General features: G+C 38.3%; 1 protein-coding gene across 3 annotated transcripts in view; it reads left to right on the forward strand.

Annotated features, from left to right (window-relative positions):
• The first annotated feature begins 30 nt into the window (after positions 1-30).
• Positions 31-19,919, forward strand: part of CASD1 (CAS1 domain sialic acid O acetyltransferase 1) — a 35,859-nt gene continuing 15,970 nt past the window's right edge. Inside the window, exons 1-10 of one of the 3 annotated variants that reach the window (XM_014057485.2) lie at positions 31-394; positions 8,154-8,250; positions 8,730-8,850; positions 12,463-12,507; positions 12,975-13,037; positions 13,279-13,323; positions 14,718-14,841; positions 15,864-16,078; positions 16,896-17,321; positions 18,036-18,125. In XM_014057485.2, the coding sequence (XP_013912960.1) occupies positions 262-394; positions 8,154-8,250; positions 8,730-8,850; positions 12,463-12,507; positions 12,975-13,037; positions 13,279-13,323; positions 14,718-14,841; positions 15,864-16,078; positions 16,896-17,321; positions 18,036-18,125 (1,359 nt within the window). In that variant the 5' untranslated portion in view covers positions 31-261. Of the gene's footprint in view, positions 395-8,151; positions 8,251-8,729; positions 8,851-12,462; positions 12,508-12,974; positions 13,038-13,278; positions 13,324-14,717; positions 14,842-15,863; positions 16,079-16,895; positions 17,322-18,035; positions 18,126-19,919 lie in introns of those variants that run through there. The other 2 variants (XM_014057487.2, XM_014057488.2) reach the window with 2 other exon arrangements.

Below are 19,919 nucleotides of genomic sequence, written 5' to 3' on the forward strand. Positions count from 1 at the left end.
GGCGACGAGTAGGAGGGGAAAACAGGGGAGGGGCCTGCGCCGCCGAAAGAGGCGGTGGGATGCTGAGCAGGAGCGACCCAAACGGGCGGTAGTGACGCCCTTTCAGCGGCAGGCCGTTGATCTCGCCTTTCCGCCGACGGCAGCAGCAGCAGCAGCAGCATTAACAACTGCTCTTCTCCTTCCCTCCTGGGAGCCGAAGCGCTGCCCGTGTGCGCCCGCCCGACCCGCTTCTTCGCGCACTGTTGTCATGGAGGAGCCAAGATGGCGGCCCTGGCCTACAGCTTGGGCAAGCGGGAAATCAACCACTACTTCAGCGTGAAGAGCGCAAAAGCCCTGGCGCTGGCCGCTGTTGTCCTGCTCACTGCCTGCTACGCCGTCTCCCGTCGGTATCAAGGTGAGTAAAAAAAAAAACGGTGGGGGGAGATCATGTCCGCAGGTGGGACTGGCTAAGGAGAGGGATATCACCGCGAAAGGTCCCCGTACTGCCGCTTCGTCTCCGTAGGGAAGAGCGTGTCACAGGCTTCCACGGATCCAAGGGATGGTCATTTGGGAGCGGGGCCTTTTGAGATCGTCAGCCGGCTTGGTCGCGAGGGTTTTCTCCTCCCAGGTAACATAGAAGGACCTGCCAGGTAACTGAGGAGTCGGCTAGCATCTGCCCCAGAGAGCATCCTGCTCCCTCTGGCCTCTTTTCCATTACGTTGGGACGGAGACGCGGTCATATTTCTCTGCTTGGTTCCTTTCCCTCATAGACAGGTGCCTTTTCACCTGTTCAGATAAAGCAGCAACCCCTAGTTAAGCCAAGCACTTCCTCATTTGTTACCCATGCAGGAGGTGCAACGGATTCGGAGTTATCTAAAGAAATTCCTTGCCCTGGGGGGGTAGGTCTAATTAGCTCTGCTCATTATAAACAATGGTAGGAAATGGGAGTGACGGTATTAATTATGCATTTTGACAGCCTTGCAGGAAGTGGCTTGACAAGCAAAGTAGATTCTGAAAGATAAGCGTGCAATGATATATTTTGAAGAATAGAGGTTTGAATCACCTTCATGGTGCTTTGTTTTCTAGCTCCAGTGCAAATTGGTATGGTAAATACAACTATTTAGCCTGCCATTTTAAACAACTGGTAACTATGATGACAAAATAAGGGCAAGGAAACTAGCAGGACCAGTGTAATGACCAGGGAGGCAGCATCTGATTCAGCTATAGTCCAACTCCATGTTCTTCATTCTGTTGATTACTACTTGCTTTGCTTGATCAAAGCCTAGGGACATTAAGAATACCGGTGAGAGCCCATAAGAGCCCAGCTTGTGATCAATTGCCTATTTCCAGGGAGAGGGGAAGTTGTCAATCAACACTAGTGCAACAGTCCCTCTGGAAAGAAATGCATTTTAAGCCAATGAATGATCATCATCTTCCAGGCTCTTACCTGAATTTGAGGCATGCCTGTCTCAATTCTTAACTGGGCATTTGGAGTTCCTTTAGGTGCAGCTAAGATGGTTCTCAGGAATTTGTATGTATGGTTTCTAGCAAGTCTTTCTTTGCAAGGATTCCTGTTTATGCCCCATACAGAATTTGTGCCAATGTTTTGGCCTCAAAAAGTTTTAAGGCAGCAGGTACTAACTGACCTCTGCATGTGTAAAATAAATGTTTAATTGTGATTGAGGACCTATTGGCTGCTTGCAATGTGTGATCCAGGTGTGCCTTCCATGTCCCTTGCGAGTGGAAAACCACCCCAAGGTATCTAAATGTTCTAACCTGTTCCAAACTATGTCCTTCTATTTTTCAGGGTATTGGCTAGGTCTTTTAGCAAAAACTAAATTTTTTGATTTATCAAAGTTAAGGACCAGCTTGTTTTGCCTCCATAGCCGAGTGTTGCCCTAATTTCTCTCTTCAGTCCTACAGGGGTTTGTGAAATAATAGCAGTAGCATATAAGAGAATTGGAACTTTGCGTTGTGCTAGGTTAGGGAGATGGAAATCAGGGTTCTGTAGGAGATCAATCAGGGGATTAATATAGAAGTTAAAGAGGGAGGGGGACAGGATGCAACCCTGCTCTACCCCTTTTTGTACCCTTACTGGGCCGGTTAAACTCCCTTGGGAGATTGCACCTCACTTTCAAAGTGGAATTGGCATACAATTTTTGTATGAGGAAGAGGAGGCATTTATCAATAGTGGTGAATTTTAATTTCTCTCAGAGGGTGATCCTGGATATTGAATCAAAGGCCTGCTTAAAATCAAGGAAGGACACAAAAAGGGAGGATTTTTTTTAATATGTGTATTTTTGTACTAAATAGTGGAATATCAAGATATGATCCACCGTAGATTTTCCCTCTCTAAAACCAGTTTGTTCATCTTTGATTATTCCCCCTGAAATTAGCCAATCCTGAACTTTATAGTTAGGTGCTTGGCATACAATTTACTAATAACGCTCAGAAAACTAATGGGTCTATAATTGCCTGGGTCATTTCTATTATCTTTTTTTATAAATAGGTATGATAATTGCTACTCCCCAATCTCTTGGCATATGGCCTGTTTTATCTATAAATGTAAACAGAGATGCTAAAAGTGGAGCCAACCACTGGTGTTCTTTTTTATTATTTCTGGCAGGACATTATCATTATTTTTATTATTTCTGGCAGGACATTATGCCTTATTAGCTTTTAGGACTCTGATCAACCAGGAATCTCTCTTCTAGTGTAACAGGGGGCCAGTAAGGAGTTTGGTCAAAACTAGTTTGGCTCTCATTGTTTACATAGTCAGGATCTGTATAAAGCTCCCTAAAATATTCTTCCCAGGTATGAATCAGAACCTGATTAATTGGGGGTAGGGGAGGTTTCTCCAATCCTCTGGTGATGTACCAAAAAAGGGATGTGTTTTTTGTTCTGACTGCCGTAATTAGTCTATGCCAAAACTCCTTCAGAGCTGTACTTTTCTTTTCTTTTCTTTTAGAAAGTTCTTATATTGTGTTTTCAGCTGCTTTAAGCCGTGAGTGTGATCCTCAAAGGAGGCATTTTTACTTTTCTTGTACTCTATATTATATAACCTTTTTAGTTGCACGCAATCTGTATCAAACTATTTTTTATTCTTTGAAACCGGCCTTTTGGAGTGAGCTAGTGTTCTGTTAATGAGAACTGAATTCACATTTAAAATTAAAGTTTCAAACCCCTCTAAGTAAGATCCTCCGAACATATTCCCTAGTAGAGATGTATGTAGCTCTATGGTTTCTGGAGCTAACATCCATTTGGTAACTTCCTTAGCATCTTTCTCATTCCATTTAATTTTTACCTGGGTATTTTGACTCTCTAACCTGGGTAGGTAGGTTGTGCTTGCCCTTAGACATTTCTGGTGTAATGTGAGGGTAAGGAGTATTGCATTATGATGGCTTTCCAGTCGGGAGTCTACCTCCATCTCTGTAAGAACTTCAGGAGGTCATATGATATTACCCAGTAATCAACTGTGGATTTTCTTCCTGTTCTCCAATAAGTATATTCTGCTGGATAGTCACCCCACGTGGACCCATTAAGGATACAAAGATCCAAATGTACAGTCATTTGTCTTACACACAAACCTGCCCGATTTGCTTTAGGGTCTTTAAATTGTCTGGAATGCAGGGATTCTCCTGTTACATTTTTATCATAGTGGATCTTAAATTGATTAAATAATGATTGATCATTTGGTCCCATTCTACCGTTTAAGTCCCCCCCCCCACCCTATAATTATTGCTGCTTTGGGGTATTTGTCTGAGCAGCCAAGAATAAAATATTCTATGCTGTTCCAAATCTTGTTGATCACATTATTCTTATTAAGTGGAGGAATATAGATATTAAAAAGCAAAATATCTACCTGTTTAAATAAGAGTAATGTAGTAACAGTGGCTGGAAAGGTGGCAATGATACACATTTAAATTGCAAGGATGTATTAACTAATATCACAATACCTCCTTTAGCTCTCCCCCCCCCCTCCCCTCACCTTGCTCGGGACAGCAGGGATTGAATTAACCCAATAACCATCTAACTGAATTTCTGTGGAGGCCCAGGTTTCCTCTAAGAAGAGGATTTCAAATTGTGATAGATAGTAAAAAAAGATTTGGTCTTTTGATGGAACAGACCAACCCTCTATATTCCAGATTATAAGGGAAAGTCTTTCAGGAAATTTGATTTATACAAAGGGAAGTTGTCTGGTTGTTGCCATGGATTGAGGTGTCATCACACACATAATTGGTCTTCTTTGAAAGTAGGGAGGTCCCATCTAAGTCCTGTGTAGACTCTTGAAGAACTTGTTCAGGGTAAGAGATTTTAGCACCAGCTAATAGAACTTGCCATTCCGATGCCTCTTCTCTGGGTGTAGGACAAGGCGTTATTAGGTCATATTTCATTCTTTAAGATGGTGGCTCTGACATGGGTCATCTCTCAGTTTCTTGGTTTGGTGCTGAAGGTGTCATGCGATATTCACACTGGGATGAAAGTATCTCCATCTCTACTGGGACCTCTAATGTCCCCTTTGGGTCTTGGCTTCTATTTTCCATGATCTTGTATTCATGCAATCCCTTGTCCTCTGGGGGAGAAGTGAGAGGCTCAATTATTGGGAAAACCAGATCTACAGGTATAAGCAGCTCTGCTGTGTCTGCTGTGACCAGTAAGGATTTCTTTAAACTTTCTAATTTGAATAATATATTGTCTTGTTCTTTCTTTGGGAGAGCGCCAAAAGCATTAATGAGACCAGCTTCTGTGCTGTTAAGTATCACTTCACCAGACACGGCTGGTTGACTCCCACTGTCTTTCCCTTTTCCAAGGTTGAAAATGAGGAGGAGGCAGCCACCTTGGGAGCTCCATGTTAACAATTGATAGAGTAATCCTTTCCTCACCAAAGAGACTGATGGGAAAGATTTGAAAGGAAGCTAAATGTGTCTTTATCTTGAATAGCATCTGTGGTATGGTGGGCTGTTTGAAAGACAGGACAATCCACTTCCAATTTGGGGCTTCAGAGAGCCACTCCACAGCATGGAGATCAATCAGACCCCTGCGACAGTGAAGAAGCTGAATTATGGAAATTAGTATTGCACTTCTGGAATTCCGATTTCCATAATTAAAATTTTAAAGCAATCCATTGGGTTTGTAGTGAGCGATGTGATTGTTGTAATTGGGGGAGAGATGCTTTCTTCTTTATTAATACCTTTCCCTCTCATTGCCTTGTCTGGGGAGGGATTGTTTTTCTGAGAGGACTGCCAGTTTTTATCCGACTCTTTAACTGTTTCTCTGGCTCTTTGCTCTTTTTGGTCTTCCTTATCCTGCATATGGGAGTTAATCAAATCTGCTGCAAGAACTTTAGTGTGTGGGTGCCTGGGGCCCGATATTGTACTTAAGAAAAAAAGCTGTCTTTTTCAATGTCTCTACATCATGTTGGATGGCAAGTAATTGTTCGAATATTGAAACCACTGTTTGCACTGTGAGAAGGCATTGCTTTGCCATAAACTCCGTTGAACTTTCCCAAGGTAAACTCTCCGTACTTGAATTATCTGGTTGTTGTTCGCCTTTTGTTGTTGTTGTTGTTCGAATTTTGATCACATGCCCATGGGGATGCTGTTCATAAGTGTGAAAAATAGTCATGTCACTTTTTTGAGTGCTGTTGTAACTTTGAAGATCACTGAGTGAATTGTTGTAAATCAAGGACTACTTGTAATATTTAAACCATATAGCCAAATGCTATTTGAGGAAATGGAATGTAAAGGAGCAAGAGTGTCTTTGTTTCTCTGTGCATTCTGAATCATTATAATAGGAATTACTTCATTTTATGCATAGTGACAAATGGCTGCAGGATTTGCTACATTGTGAGGATAAGAAACTGTTGAAATAAAACTGTATGAAACACCTGTACTTATGAGAGTTTAAAAATTCTAGAAAAAGTTAATGTGCTTTCCTGTTCAGCATCAAGTGACAGGACCAAAAGGTAATCCTTGCTTAACAACCATTTGTTTAGCAACCATTCAAAATTACGATACTGCTGAATAAAATGGCTTATAAGCACTCCTCCTGCTTACAATAGTTGCATCCTCCTTGTGGACACATGACTGGGATTCAGTCACTGGCAACCTTTGTGCATTTAGAAGGTTGCAGTGTTATACGGCCACAATTTGCAACCTTCCCAGTCAGCTTCTGTCAAGCAGAGTAAATGAGAAAGGCAGCAGGAGATTGCAAACTGAAGTTATTTGATATCTCAATCATCACTGCTACTGCCATCATTAAGTGGGTGAGTTACAGGATATATTTTGCTTAGCAATTGCTTCCCTTATAGTTATAGTTTATGTCTGAAACTAAGAGAAAGGCTAGAAGTAAGGGAATGTTGGAAGAATTGTTTCTAAGATTTGAATGATAATAGTTATATGTTAAAAAGAAATTCAAATATCAGTTTTGGCATCCAATAAAATAAAATCAGAAATACTTGGTGAATGTTGGCAATCAAACTCCATATGTTAATTGTATAATTGGAAAAGGTTTGGACAACTTATTTAATATATTCAGAGCTTGTCCTTCTGCCTATCATTTGTAAGAACGCCATTGTTTTTTTTGTACAGAGAAAAGCTAATAACAGTGAGTCAAAAATTAAAGGGCATTAGGTGCTTGGCAGAAATTGCTTGGAAAGGTAATTGACAGAAATTGATGAAAGGAGATAAATACATATTTTCATTCTTCAGCAGCTGAAAACAATTACATTCGGTTGCCATCATGTTAATGCATCCCTAACCCACACATATTCCTGAGCCCTTGTAACAGTGTTTGAGCCTTTATTTCATCAAGATTCACAATCGGATGGTTAATGAATACATACTGAGTTTGAACATTTACAGCTGCTGCTACAAATCCAGATTATTGACTTGTACTTTCTTTCCGGATGTGGAAACTTAGTCACAGATTTCTTCTGATGAACTAATCTGATTTCAAAGTTCCACATCTAATTTCTTATTTTTAACTTGTAATTTTAAAATACTTTCTAAATGTTTTAGATTAGTATATTTATTTGGTGCATTTTAATCCATTCTTTAAGTAAAAAAACCTGATGTATAAAACAAATAAAGACAACTTATTTTGATCCTTGGATGCTCACAATCTGAAAAACACCACATGGAACAAGGTTTCAGGAGAAAGGAATAAAGAAAATCAAAGCCAGATATTTTGAAAAAAGCAATTTAGGGATAATTTGGGTCCTAAATTTATATAACAAAATAATTTCAGTATGCCTAGTTAGAGAAGCCTGTGTAAGAAACCTTGGAGGGAAGTTCTCAGCCATCAAGAAATTGAAAGTTTTCAATGAAATAATGTGTACGAGATAAGCAGGATAACACTGATGCATGTTCCCCTTCTTCCCTTCAGCAGCTTCCAGTGTGGCTCACCAATCTGCCTGTCCCCCAATTTCTCAGCATCCTCTCTTTCCTTACCTTCTGCCACATCAAAGTGCCAAGTAGGATGGTTTTTTGTACAATCAGAATGTTCAAGTCTGATAAATTTAAAATTTCCAAATAGCGAGATAGCCCTTTGGGTATTGCTCCAAGGGCTCCAGTTACAATCGGGACAACACACAATTTCTTTTTCCACAGTCACTCAACTTCAATTTGCAAGTTCTTTGTATTTTTTTTCTTGCTGTTTATCTTCAACTGGTGCATCTCCGGGTATTGCAATGTCAATGAACCATACTTTTTAAAATTATTGTTATTCAGGTGTGTTGTGGGCCAAGTACCTGTCAGTCTGAATTCTGAAGTCCCACAAGATCTTGACTTTCTCATTCTCTAAAACCTTCTCAACCTGATGGTCCCAGTGGTTTTTGCTGTAATCAAATTCAAACTTTTGGCACAATTTCCAGTGAATGATCTTAACAACGCGGTCATGGGGTTTTAGGTAGTCAGTTTGTGAAATTTTGCTGCACCCACTGATCCACTGGTTGACTGTCTCGTCTTTCTGATTACAGGGGCGACCTTTGCTGTTGATGGTAGCATGTTGAATTTTCGCCTTCATGTAGTTTGTGACTAAGGCTTGTTCTTGAGCTGCCAAAATAAAGCCTACTGTTTCTTTTTTCAGTGCTCCTGATCTTAACCACTTCCAAGTTGTTGTTCTTGTTCTTCTTATTGTTGTTGTTATTACCATATTTCCTTTTTTCTCTTTAGGTAACGATACTTGTGAATATCTTCTCTCTACTGGAAGATTCCTTGGGGACAAAACATGGCAACCTTATAGCTGTATGATGCATAGATATAAACAGAGGTAAAATATTGTTGTAAACGTATTTAAGGCGAGACACAAACTAAATTTAATTTACATTTAATGTAAAACCAAACATATTTATGTAGAATATTTGCTGTGATTAGTTTGCTTGTCATGGGCTTAATATTTTACATCTTCTGTTAAATTAAAAATACTATTTGATAACAATATTTTGATGTTGGATATTACTATCAGTTTTTTAGAGGTGTGTGAGACTGTTGTCTGCTAAGGTTTTTTTATCTTGATTTTGTATGGTTATTGTTGCTATTGATGTTATTACTGTTAACAAGACTTCTTGGACACCAAGATGGCAATTGTGAATATAGTTTGGATTTTTCAAATATTTTGGTATATTTCATTTTATAAGCCTCGCTGAATAAATAGGATTTGCCCACCAATATATTCTTCTATTAAATGTTTGCAAACTTCATTTTTGTTCTTAACTTCAAACCAATTAATATTGATGTTTGTTTTTACAGTGAAGCAAAATCATGCCTCAAAAACAAATATATTGCATTTATAGGCGATTCTAGGATTCGTCAGCTATTCTACTCATTTGTAAAACTCATAAATCCTCAAATTAAGGAGGAAGGAAACAAGGTATAACTTTCAATATTTTTGTCCTCACTATTTTTATAGCTATGGAACCATAAATATTTACAGAACCATTATCACTGTTCTATTCATTTACCTCTATGCAGATATCCCTAATTCAGTAGCATATGTTCATGTCACAAGAAACATAATAAAAAAGTTAATAAAACTTGCAAGTATTTTAAAAATCAGGATAAAAAGAAAAGGGAAGTTATATATGAGCCGTGATGGCACAGTGATTAGAGTATAGTACTGCAGGCTACTTCTGCTGATTGCCAGCTGCTTAAAAAATTGACAGTTCAACCTCACCAGTATCAAGGTTAACTTAGCCTTCCAACCTTCAAGGTAGGTAAAATGAGGAGCCAAATTGTTGGGGCAGTATGCTGACTCTGTAAACCACTTAGAGAGGACTGAAAAGCACTGTAAATCAGTATATAAGCCTAAGTTCTATTGCTACAGAAACATTCTTAAAAGGTAATGTTAACTCTTGTCCATTTTTTGTCATATATTTTATAAAATAAGCATTTATATTAGAATTTATGCAATTCTTATGCAAACATTTATATTTAGAACTGTATGCAATCCTTGAATATTTTTTTCTGTGGTTTGCACCCAGGTTTGTATTATGCCCCTCCCTGGTTAATTGACATTAACTGGAGGAGATAGTTTTCAATATATCTCCTGCTTTGCTCTAGGATCAGATGAGTAATTAAAAGTATAGTTGTATTGGGTAGTTATTTCTTTTCAGTCTTTGACACTGTTATCGTCAGCTTGATATTGTTTCCCTGTTGTTAATACTATGTTTTTTCCAAAAATCTTATCTTCAGCTCCAAAATAAGCACTAGAGCTTATTTTCTGGGAATATCTTATTTTTTCACGTACAGAGGGCAGCGAGTGCAGAGGCCAATGAGTGTGCGAGCGCTGCTACCAGTGGTGGACACTTTCTGTCCCACCATCTGCCTGTCTGCAGCTGCAACAGGGCAAACTCTTAGGGTGCCCCAGCCTCCACCGCCCTGCCTGCTGGCTCTGCTGCTTTTGGGACACTGGAGCTCAGGTCTTGCTCAGACTGCTGCTAGGACAAGGCAGAAAGCATATGGTGCATCAGGATCACTTTCCTCTCCCATGCCTCTGACTGGGCCTGCTGCATCTGCTGCTGCAGGTCATGCCAGGACTCTTTGCCCTCCTGACCACACTGCTCTCAGCCGCCCTGCTGGGCTGCTCCTGCCAGGGCCCCTTTCCCCAGTGGCCACTTGTGGAACCATGCCACATCGCTGTTGCCTTTAGGCTCTACTCCTCCCCTTCCCTCTGTGGCTTTTGCAGGCAAGAGCTCCATGGAGGCCCTCCAGGCCAGGGGCACAGTGGTCAGGGGATATGAGATTTGGGGTTGCAAAGGAGGAAAGGGCAATCTCCCCCTCCCTCGTCTGTCCTGCTGCAGGGCTGCTACAGAGCTCTTGCCACCAAAGCCATGAAAGACAGGGATGGGACGGAATGCAAATTGACAGTGGGCAAGGTAGTGTGGCTCTTCCAGGACCACTGGAAAGGGGCCCTGACAAGACAGTGGCAGGGGGGTTACTTCGGAGGTCATAGATCTGGGCCACGAAGGAAAGCAGCTGCCATGCTAAGTATTTGGGAGGATGGATGTTGGCTGTTTCCTGCCCAGAGGACGGGCAGGGGAATAAGTGTTTTCCTCTAGCTTCATCATCCGGGTACCGTTTCAACATGGGCATTCAATTTATGTGGGCTTCTGAATCTGTAGACCCAGAAGCGAGGTAGAACTTCCTCCCTTTAGTTACTTTTTTTTTTTTTTGCAGTGTTTTATTTTATGCCCTTGGATCTAATCTTTTTAGGCGATATAGACATCTGTCATGCCCGCCCACTCCATCCCACTATCTCTCCAGACACTTGCTGCCTCTTGTACTGGCCACATTTAGCCCCTCCCTTCAGTAGGGCTTATTTTGGTGTAGGGCTTATATTAGGCATAATCTTAAAAATCAGACTAGTGCTTATTTTTGGAGAAACACACTACAATGGAGAAATAGTGGGCAAGACGTCATTAAGATTTTTGGAGAAAAAGGCTTTATGAGTCCTTCTTCCAATCACATAAATATGTCTGACATAATTTGTGTTATGTACCAATTGTTGGGGTTGAAATATTCCTAGGTGATGAAATTGTACAGAAAGCTATAAATTCTAAGAGTTTAAATGTTGCAACATCTCTTTGGAAAAGTTATTTCCTTGTCTTAAGTATAACAATTTGTTAAAATGCACACATGCTTCATACACATTTGTTTCATTTCTCCTTCCTTTATAGTTCCTAGCTTTAACAGGGTTTTGGCATTATTTAAATAATTAATTATAACTTGGAATTACCTGAAAACTAGGTGTTCCTTGTTGGACTACAAATGTGATTTTTTAAAACCAGAGTTGATAACTATGGTAGCATTAGAAAAAGAAATAAGTACTTGCTAGCTTAATAGATTAAAAATAGATGACTGGTAGAAAAAAAATATCATACTCCATGTTCCTTGCCTTTTTTGTGGTCTGTCTTAGAAGGAAAAAAATAGATGAATCTAGGAGTTCAAAGTGTTCTGATTAAGATTTAGCTGCAGTACTACTGCAACATCTATATCCATGGAACAAATTGTCCATGAATATGCTATTGAGGATTATATTAAAGCTTTGGTGTACTTTCTTGAAATATTTGTAAAGCACCTTCAGTAGCTAGACATTTATTAAGCAAGTGCCAGATTACACAGTTGATGTTTACTTTAAAAAAAAAAGCTGTGGGAACAGTTTTTGAAAACGTGGGAGAATAATGTTTTTAAGAAATCCTTCAAATGCTATTTCTATTGGCTTAGAAACCCATTGGTAGAAAAAGCAATTTATTTCCTGATATAAATAGTAGTTTCAGAAGGGAATGAATGATTTTAATCAAGATTATGAAGTGAGAAAGAAGATTTTAAAAAACTCTAGGTTGCACCATAGTTTTATTGCTGATTTACATATTTATATGTAATATATTTGTATATTCCTCTTACCATATTCTGATTGAAGCAGTGGTGGGTTCTGGATCCCATTGCAACTGGTATGATTGCAACAGGGCCCGGCGTGCATCACATAAACGCGCGCATGTAGACATACCTCTTGCGACGCCTCCACGAACTTCCGCAATGCTCCAGCTGCTCAGCAGAGTGGAGCACAGGCTCCGTGCATGGAAGCGCCGAAGAGCTCAAATACAGATAAGGCACTCAGGTGGGCGGCTGGGCCCTCCAGAGCACCATACCGGAACGGTACCCAGTGCTCCCGACAGGCACCGGTATGCTCGTACAAGGGCGTACTGCCTGCAACCCACCACTGGATTGAAGATTAAAAAATGATAATACCCATAAAAATCAAATTAATGTTGGCTATGGAGCCTGTAAGCTTTCAGATGTTGCTGAGTAATAATCTCCAGAATACTTCAATATTGATATACTGACTGGGCTGCTACAGTATAATTAGGAAGGCAGCAGGATTCTCTGCTACTAATTTACATGGTGTTTGTAAACAGCATGTAAATGTTTGTATAATCTACAAGTTTATGGAAAATATTACACTGTGCATTTTTTATTTTGACAGCATGAAAACATTCCTTTTGAAGACAAATCATCTTCACTTAAAGTGGTAAGTATTGCTGTTTTCTAACTCTAATAAAGAGAAAAAGTTGGTCTATTGCTGGAAATAGTAGTTAAAAATTATATATACATGTCCAGCAATGGAAGGAGTATTCAGCCAACTTTTCAACAAGCAACTTTTAACTTCCATTCTCTTTGGTAGCAAGACAATTGTGGAAGAAAATGCTTTGAAAGTTTGGGGCAACTGAATGCCACAGAAAAATAGGCAATAATCAATAGAATAAAAATAATAATATTTTAATAGTTTAAATCAATTATAGATGTAGACATTGTAACTACTAGGAATTGTTCAAATTTTGTAGATTGGTTACAGTGTAGCTCAGGCATTTTATATTTGAAAGAAAATATTTCTATTTTAAACCATTGATTGGTCCTTCCTTAGATCCATGGCAAAATTCAATACATAAGAGGTTTCAAGATTTTTACGCTTACACAAGTATGTCCTTTTCTCTTCAGGATTTCTTGTGGTATCCAGAGGTCAATGGTTCTATGAAGCAAAGTATCAAGGCTTGGATTGAAGTGAGTTGTATAGGTTATTTTTATGTTTATTATAATTATTATGATAATTTCAACAAATGAATGGTTTCTAGAATTTGTAGTCTTGAGAGTAATTTTAGTAAATATTATGTGTCAGGTTCCAAAGGGTACCAGAGCTGACATTATGATCATAAATGTGTTTTACAAACGATCTTTCTAATTAAGAAATCAATCAATGATAATGATTTGTGTTGGGATTAACTTAATTTTTATTATGTCATAGGGTTCTTCATCCAAGCCTCATATACTTGTAGTAGGAGCTGCTACGGTAAGTTATTTGGATATTAGTCATTGCAATAACCAAATAAAATTATGACAGTCTCTGATTTCAGCTATTCCAAATTCCATATACAGTAAACTGATATTGTTTTTTTCTTTTTTTCACTCTGTTATTTCAAGTTACCCAGAGAATTAGGTTATTGGCTGACCTATCATTATCAATAGTACACTAATCTTTCTTACATTGCATAAGTTGCCAACCTGAGCTTCTTTTTCTTGCTGCTACTGTTTCTACAGCTAATAGGGTATTGTTAATTCTTGACTGACAGCTGGCATCAGAATATATATATTTTTTACTATCCTTTTATAGACTGCTAATATATATATGCAAACTCATTTCAGTTCTCAGTTGATGGCTATATAGATAGTCCTCAATTTATGCCCACAATTGGAACTGGAAATCTGGTCATAAGTCATTGCACACTGTCAGTCCCATTTTTCCAACATTTTTTCCAGCAGTTGTTAAGTAAATCACTGCAGTCATTAAGTAAATCACGTGATCATTAAACATATGAGTGCTTTTTTTCTGTAAACTGAAAAAAAGTTTGGAATTCACAGACATGACCATAGGATGCTGCAACTGATCATAAAAGCAAGATTGTTGCCAGTCAACAAGGATAGGATAGGATAGTCAACAAAGTATAGTTACATAACTACCAGAGAGCCCTGGAACCATGTAGCACAATATTTTATATGAGTAAAAATGCCTTTCAGGCCATATCAGCCTGCTGTAATTCTGAAAGTTCGTAAAATAATTGTAAGTCAAGCACTAACTGGAACTGGCAACTCCGTTGTTAAGCAATGTGGTCATAAAGTGAAAAATCAGGTGATTGCACTGACTAATGACAATTTTGGTCGCAATCATTAAGTGAATCACAGTTATTAAATGCAATGGCATGTGACCACAATTTACAACTTCCTGCTCTCTTCACCATTTGCCAGTAGTGAAGATCACAAATGGTGTTCATATTACCATTGATAATAAGGTACAATGCAATGGCTGCAACTTCAAGAATTGATCATATATCTCCTAGTTCAGTACTATGGTAACTTGAATAGTTGCTAAAGGAGTGCTAATTAAATGAATATTTTCTATTCTATTCTATTAAAGAATAAAATATAAGAAGAGTGGATTTGAATATTGTATCACAGTATTATAAATCTGATCAGAATTACCAGAATTAGTATTAATATTTTAAAAATGTCTTATTTTTAGAAATGTCTGAAAGCTGTTAGTTTCAGAGTTTGCAATATTCTATATAATATTCTATGTATGTATTTTATTATTTTGATTTATTTGTTATAAAATATATCAATCTGTTGCTTATAAGATTTCTGAAATAGCAACAGTTTTAATTCATTTTCCTTTAATATCCTTTTCAGTGGTCTATAAAAATTCATAATGGCAGCAATGAAGCACTCACACAATACAGGATTAATATCACTTCAATTGCACCCCTTCTGGAAAAGCTGGCAAGGAGTAGTGATGTCTATTGGGTCTTGCAAGGTAAAATTTAGATCGTGTTGCACATTGGTGTATTGTTATTGTGACTTGGGACAAGCTAAATAATTAGTTGAATTATCCAAAATACTTGTAATTTTCTTTTTTTCAGAATGCCAGGTTTTTTTCTAGGAACGGCTGCTGAAGTTTGCTCCATATTGTGGATCACTACTGCTACATTATTAAATTTCTGCGAAATCACATTTTGTACTGGAAATAACTCTTAACATGATATCTGAGCAAATACTAAACAAATATTAACCTCCTTTGGAACAGATGATTTGATCTAAATTGAATTAGAGATTAGAAAATTTCCCAAAATGCAGATTTAAATAATAGCCTACAATTTTCCTGATCACCTGAGAAAAAAAATTATATGTCAGATAAAAAATAAGGTTTTTGTTAGACCTCTTTGCTATGTGGAATCCCAGAATAAATATCAGAATAAAGGTCTTCATTTAAAGAAAGTTAAGAATGTCTTCCCAAAAGTGGACTGTTCAGTGGCAGAAATCAATTATATGTAGAAGTAAGACTTCATTTAGTTGGAAAAACATTAAGCCGAGGTTACATATACAGCCACCTTTCAAGTATGGTTTATTTTGGGTAGTTGGATTAAGCAGCAAGCTTTATGTATTTTATAAATCCTATTGTGGCATTATATTATTCTAATTGGGGAAGGCGTCAGAATTATTCTTGAATGTATTCCTATATACTGGGAACAAAGATAATTTGAAGCATGGATAATAGTCTTTTTTTCCAGCAATTTTCTAATTATAGGGATGGAATTCAGTAAGATTTTTTTTTGCTTTATGTGAAGAAATGTTTTAATATTAATTGGCACCAAACACTAATTATTTGAGCTGTGATTAAATGGCAGTTTGTTTCAATGAAATTTGGTGGCAATCAAATTTTCCCTTATTTGCTAAAAGGGTGTAAGCTAGTGATTTTCTAATCTCTTGGAACGAAATATTTATTTATTTGGTGCTTTGGTTTATAAAGTGGTAACTCAGATATTCATTTCAATTCAGATCCAGTTTATGAAGATATGTTGAGTGAAAGCAGGAAAATGATCACTAATGAGAAAATAGATGCTTACAATGAAGCAGCGGTCAGTATTCTGAACAGCAGCTCAAAAAATTCAAAAGCTAAAGTAAAGGTTTTTAGTGCAACTAGACTAATAGCAGAAGAAACTATAATTCAGTCATCAGACGGCTTACATCTTCCTGAATCAAGCAGAGAAACAGTGAGTAATCTCTCTGAAACACAGCCATTGGAAATGATAATGACAAAAAATACTTTTAGATCTTATAATAATGACTAATTGAATGAACTTGATTACTATTTTAATAGGTATTGAAAAACTGTCTCAAAATCATTTTCTATTATATACAGTGGAAATCTTTTGCAAAGGCAACATTTAATTAATACCCTATACATTTCATGATATAATGTTATAGAAATTTGAATTAAATTCTTTAACATACTTAATTTAATGATTTTTCTTTCCCTGCATAAATCATTTCCAGTTAATTCTGATCATTGCTTATATTCTCTCGTATATAACAAGTAAATTGACCTGAAAAAACTGATTCAAATTCAGTTTTGTCATTAATTCATTTAATTAACGCTATAAAAATTGCAGGGTGTTAACTTTAAAAGCACACCTGTAATGTAAGAAAGAAATTACTCTGTATTTTATGGTTCTGTGGATTGTAAAAATCCAGAAAATTCCTATAATGTTTAGGACTTCTCAGCCTTTTATCTTGGTTGACCATGTGTTTCAGTTTTAAAAAGCATTGAGATATGCCAATTGTTCCATGATGTAATGTAATCAAAAGATTTTATCATACATTTCCACTATCCAATTTGCGATTAGATGAAGAGTTAAGTATTTTGTTATGCCATATTGTATTATTATTTTCACTGCTGAAAAATTTAACTTTTTCAAAATAAATTTTATGCAAATGTTATTATATTTGATTTAATAAAATGCACTTTAAAATTAAAGGTAAACAAAATCCACTAATAAAATTATGTTTTCAATTTTTGTTTTTCAATAGAGCGCAATGATTCTAATGAACAACCACTGCAACAAGATTGTGAAACCTATTGATGGCTCATGCTGCCAACCTCAGCCTCCTGTGACTTTGATACAAAAACTAGCTTTTTGCTTTTTGGCTTCATCTGTAATTGGATATTTGATTCTTGTTCTCATTCGTCATAACAATAACCAGAAAAATAAACTCTGCACTGATATGGAGAGTGGAGAAGAGAAAAAACCTGCCACTAATTCTCCAACAGTTTCTACTCTAGAGACACTTTTCCAGTCCTTGTGCAAACTTGGCTTAATTATGGGCTACTTCTACCTGTGTGATAGAGCAAACCTATTTATGAAAGAAAACAAGTTTTATACTCATTCATCTTTTTTTATACCAATAATTTATATCTTGGTGTTAGGAGTATTTTACACAGAAAATACTAAAGAGGTATTTTTTTTCTTTTGTGCTAAAATTAAGAACTTAGATTAAACAAAATGAACAGTAATGGCAAACAGTAGTGATCTTTGTATTGTTTCATTATTTCTGCTTTTAGATATTATAATCGTCAATAAAATAGGAAATAAAAATTGAGAGCTTAGTCCTATATGTTTTCTTTGAAGCCAGTCTCATTGTATTCAGGGACTTGAATCAGCATAATAAACTAAAGTGATTATGTTGTAAAACCGCTAAAAATAAAATTGCACTTTTTGAACAATTGTATAAATATACTTTGTTATTTAATACTATTTTTATTCTTTTTACCCAAAATTATTGACACTGTTGTTTCAGTGGACAACATTTAGTCAGCCTTAAGCAAGGTATTTCCTAAAATGCCTGTGACCATTCTTCCCCTAAAAGTACTTCATATAGTATTGTGTCAGAAATCACTTTCTGCTGTGTTTAGAAAGCTAACTTGCAAGAAGTATATGAAGTTTGTTAAGCTGAAAACAAAAAAGTTTGATGGCCTTGCAGCTTATTCATAGTGTTCTGTGCAGTCCTTTGTCTTGCAGTCCCTGTCAAATACTTTGGCATGCATACTTATGGTTAATTGCTTTTGTAATTATTAGCATGATAAATTCAGATGCATTTACTATATATGGTAGTAGTATGGTTTCTTTAATTGTTCTTTAAAGTAACTGCTTTTTTCTTTATTTTGCACAGACTAAAGTGTTAAATAGGGAGCAGACTGATGAATGGAAAGGATGGATGCAGCTTGTCATTTTGATCTACCATATCTCTGGAGCAAGCACAGTAAGTGGTTTTTTAAAATATAATTATTTTTCAGGAAAATAGACTTTTGGACTACAGTATTCAATTTAAAATAACCTTTTAAGACATTTGTTTCATTGGGATGGTTAAAGATTGTTTTCAAACATATACCTTTGTCTCAGTTTTAATATTTTCTTGTAGTATGAAGGGAGGTAATGTGAATAAAAATATCAATTACTGAAAGTGACTGAATAATTTGAGAATAATTATATTTTGTATATTTAATGCTACCCTTAATATGCTTCCTTCATCTTATCTTTATGATTCTCAAATTGGAGACAACCACTTGTGGAAGTGAGATTTGACTTGTTTGTTTGTTTTGTTTTGTTTTGCCTTTATTTGTATGCCGCCCTTTTTCCTGAGGGGACTCAGGGCGGCTCACAATTCAAAAGAGGGAGGGGGAGAAGACAAACAATAGACAATACAGCATGTTAAAAAAAAACACAACAATCGTACAATTCGAGTGGGGCTACAATCTTAACCCCAGGCCAGCCGGGACAGCCAGATCTTTAAAGCGGCATGGAAGGACTGGAGGGTGGTGAGGGTCCGAATCTCCATGGGGAGTTCGTTCCAAAGGGACGGAGCAGCCACCGAGAAGGCTCTCCTCCGGGTAGTTGCCAGTTTGCACTGGCTAGAAGATGGGATTCGGAGGAGGCCTAATCGATGCAATCGAATCGGTCTAGTGGAGGTAATTGGCAGTAGGCGGTCTCTCAAATACCCAGGCCCACTACCATGAAGGGCTTTATAGGTGATAAGTAACACCTTGAAGCGCACCCGGAGATCAACAGGTAGCCAGTGCAGCTCGCGGAGGATAGGTGTTACGTGGGTGAACCGAGGTGCACCCATAATCGCTCGCGCGGCAGCATTCTGGACTAGCTGGAGTCGCCGAATGCTCTTCAAGGGCAGCCCCATGTAGAGCACATTGCAATATTCCAGCCTAGAGGTCACAAGGGCACGAGTGACTGTTGTGAGGGCCTCCCGGTTCAGGTAGGGACGCAACTGGTGTACCAGGCGAACCTGGGCAAATGCCCCCCTGGTCACAGCTGACAAATGATGTTCGAAGGTCAGCTGTGGGTCCAGGAGGACTCCCAAGTTGCAAACCCTGTCTGGGGGGCGTATAATTTGACCCCCCAGCCTGAGAGATGGAGTACTTGGCCAATTCATGGGAGGGAAACACAGCAGCCACTCGGTCTTTTCTGGATTGAGCACAAGCTTGTTGACCCCCATCCAGTCTTTAACAGCATCCAGCCCCTGGCTCATCACATCCATCGCTTCGTTGAGTTGGCACGGGGCGGACAGATACAACTGAGTATCATCCGCATATTGATGGTACTTTATCCCGTGCCGTCGAATGATCTCACCCAGCGGTTTCATGTAGATGTTGAAAAGAAGGGGGGACAGGACCGAACCCTGGGGCACCCCACACGTTAGGGGCCTAGGGGTCGATCTCTGCTCCCCAACTAACACCGACTGCGACCTGTCCGAGAGGTAAGAGGAGAACCACTGTAAAACAGCGCCTCCCACCCCCACCTCCCGCAGTCGTCGCAAAAGGATACCATAGTCGATGGTATCGAAAGCCGCCGAGAGGTCAAGGAGCACCAGGATGGAGGCATGGCCTCCATCCCTGGCTCTCCAGAGATCATCGGTCAACGCGACCAAAGCGGTTTCTGTGCTGCAGCCAGGTCTGAAGCCAGACTGGAACGGATCGAGATAACTGGCTTCCTCCAAGGACCACTTGAGCTGAAAGGCCACCACCTTCTCAACAACCTTCCCCAC

This window comes from Thamnophis sirtalis, unplaced genomic scaffold, assembly GCF_051295495.1.
Source record: "Thamnophis sirtalis isolate CommonGarterSnake01/CBP01778 unplaced genomic scaffold, rThaSir2_p1.2 scaffold_4, whole genome shotgun sequence".
NCBI classification, from domain to species: domain Eukaryota; kingdom Metazoa; phylum Chordata; class Lepidosauria; order Squamata; family Natricidae; genus Thamnophis; species Thamnophis sirtalis.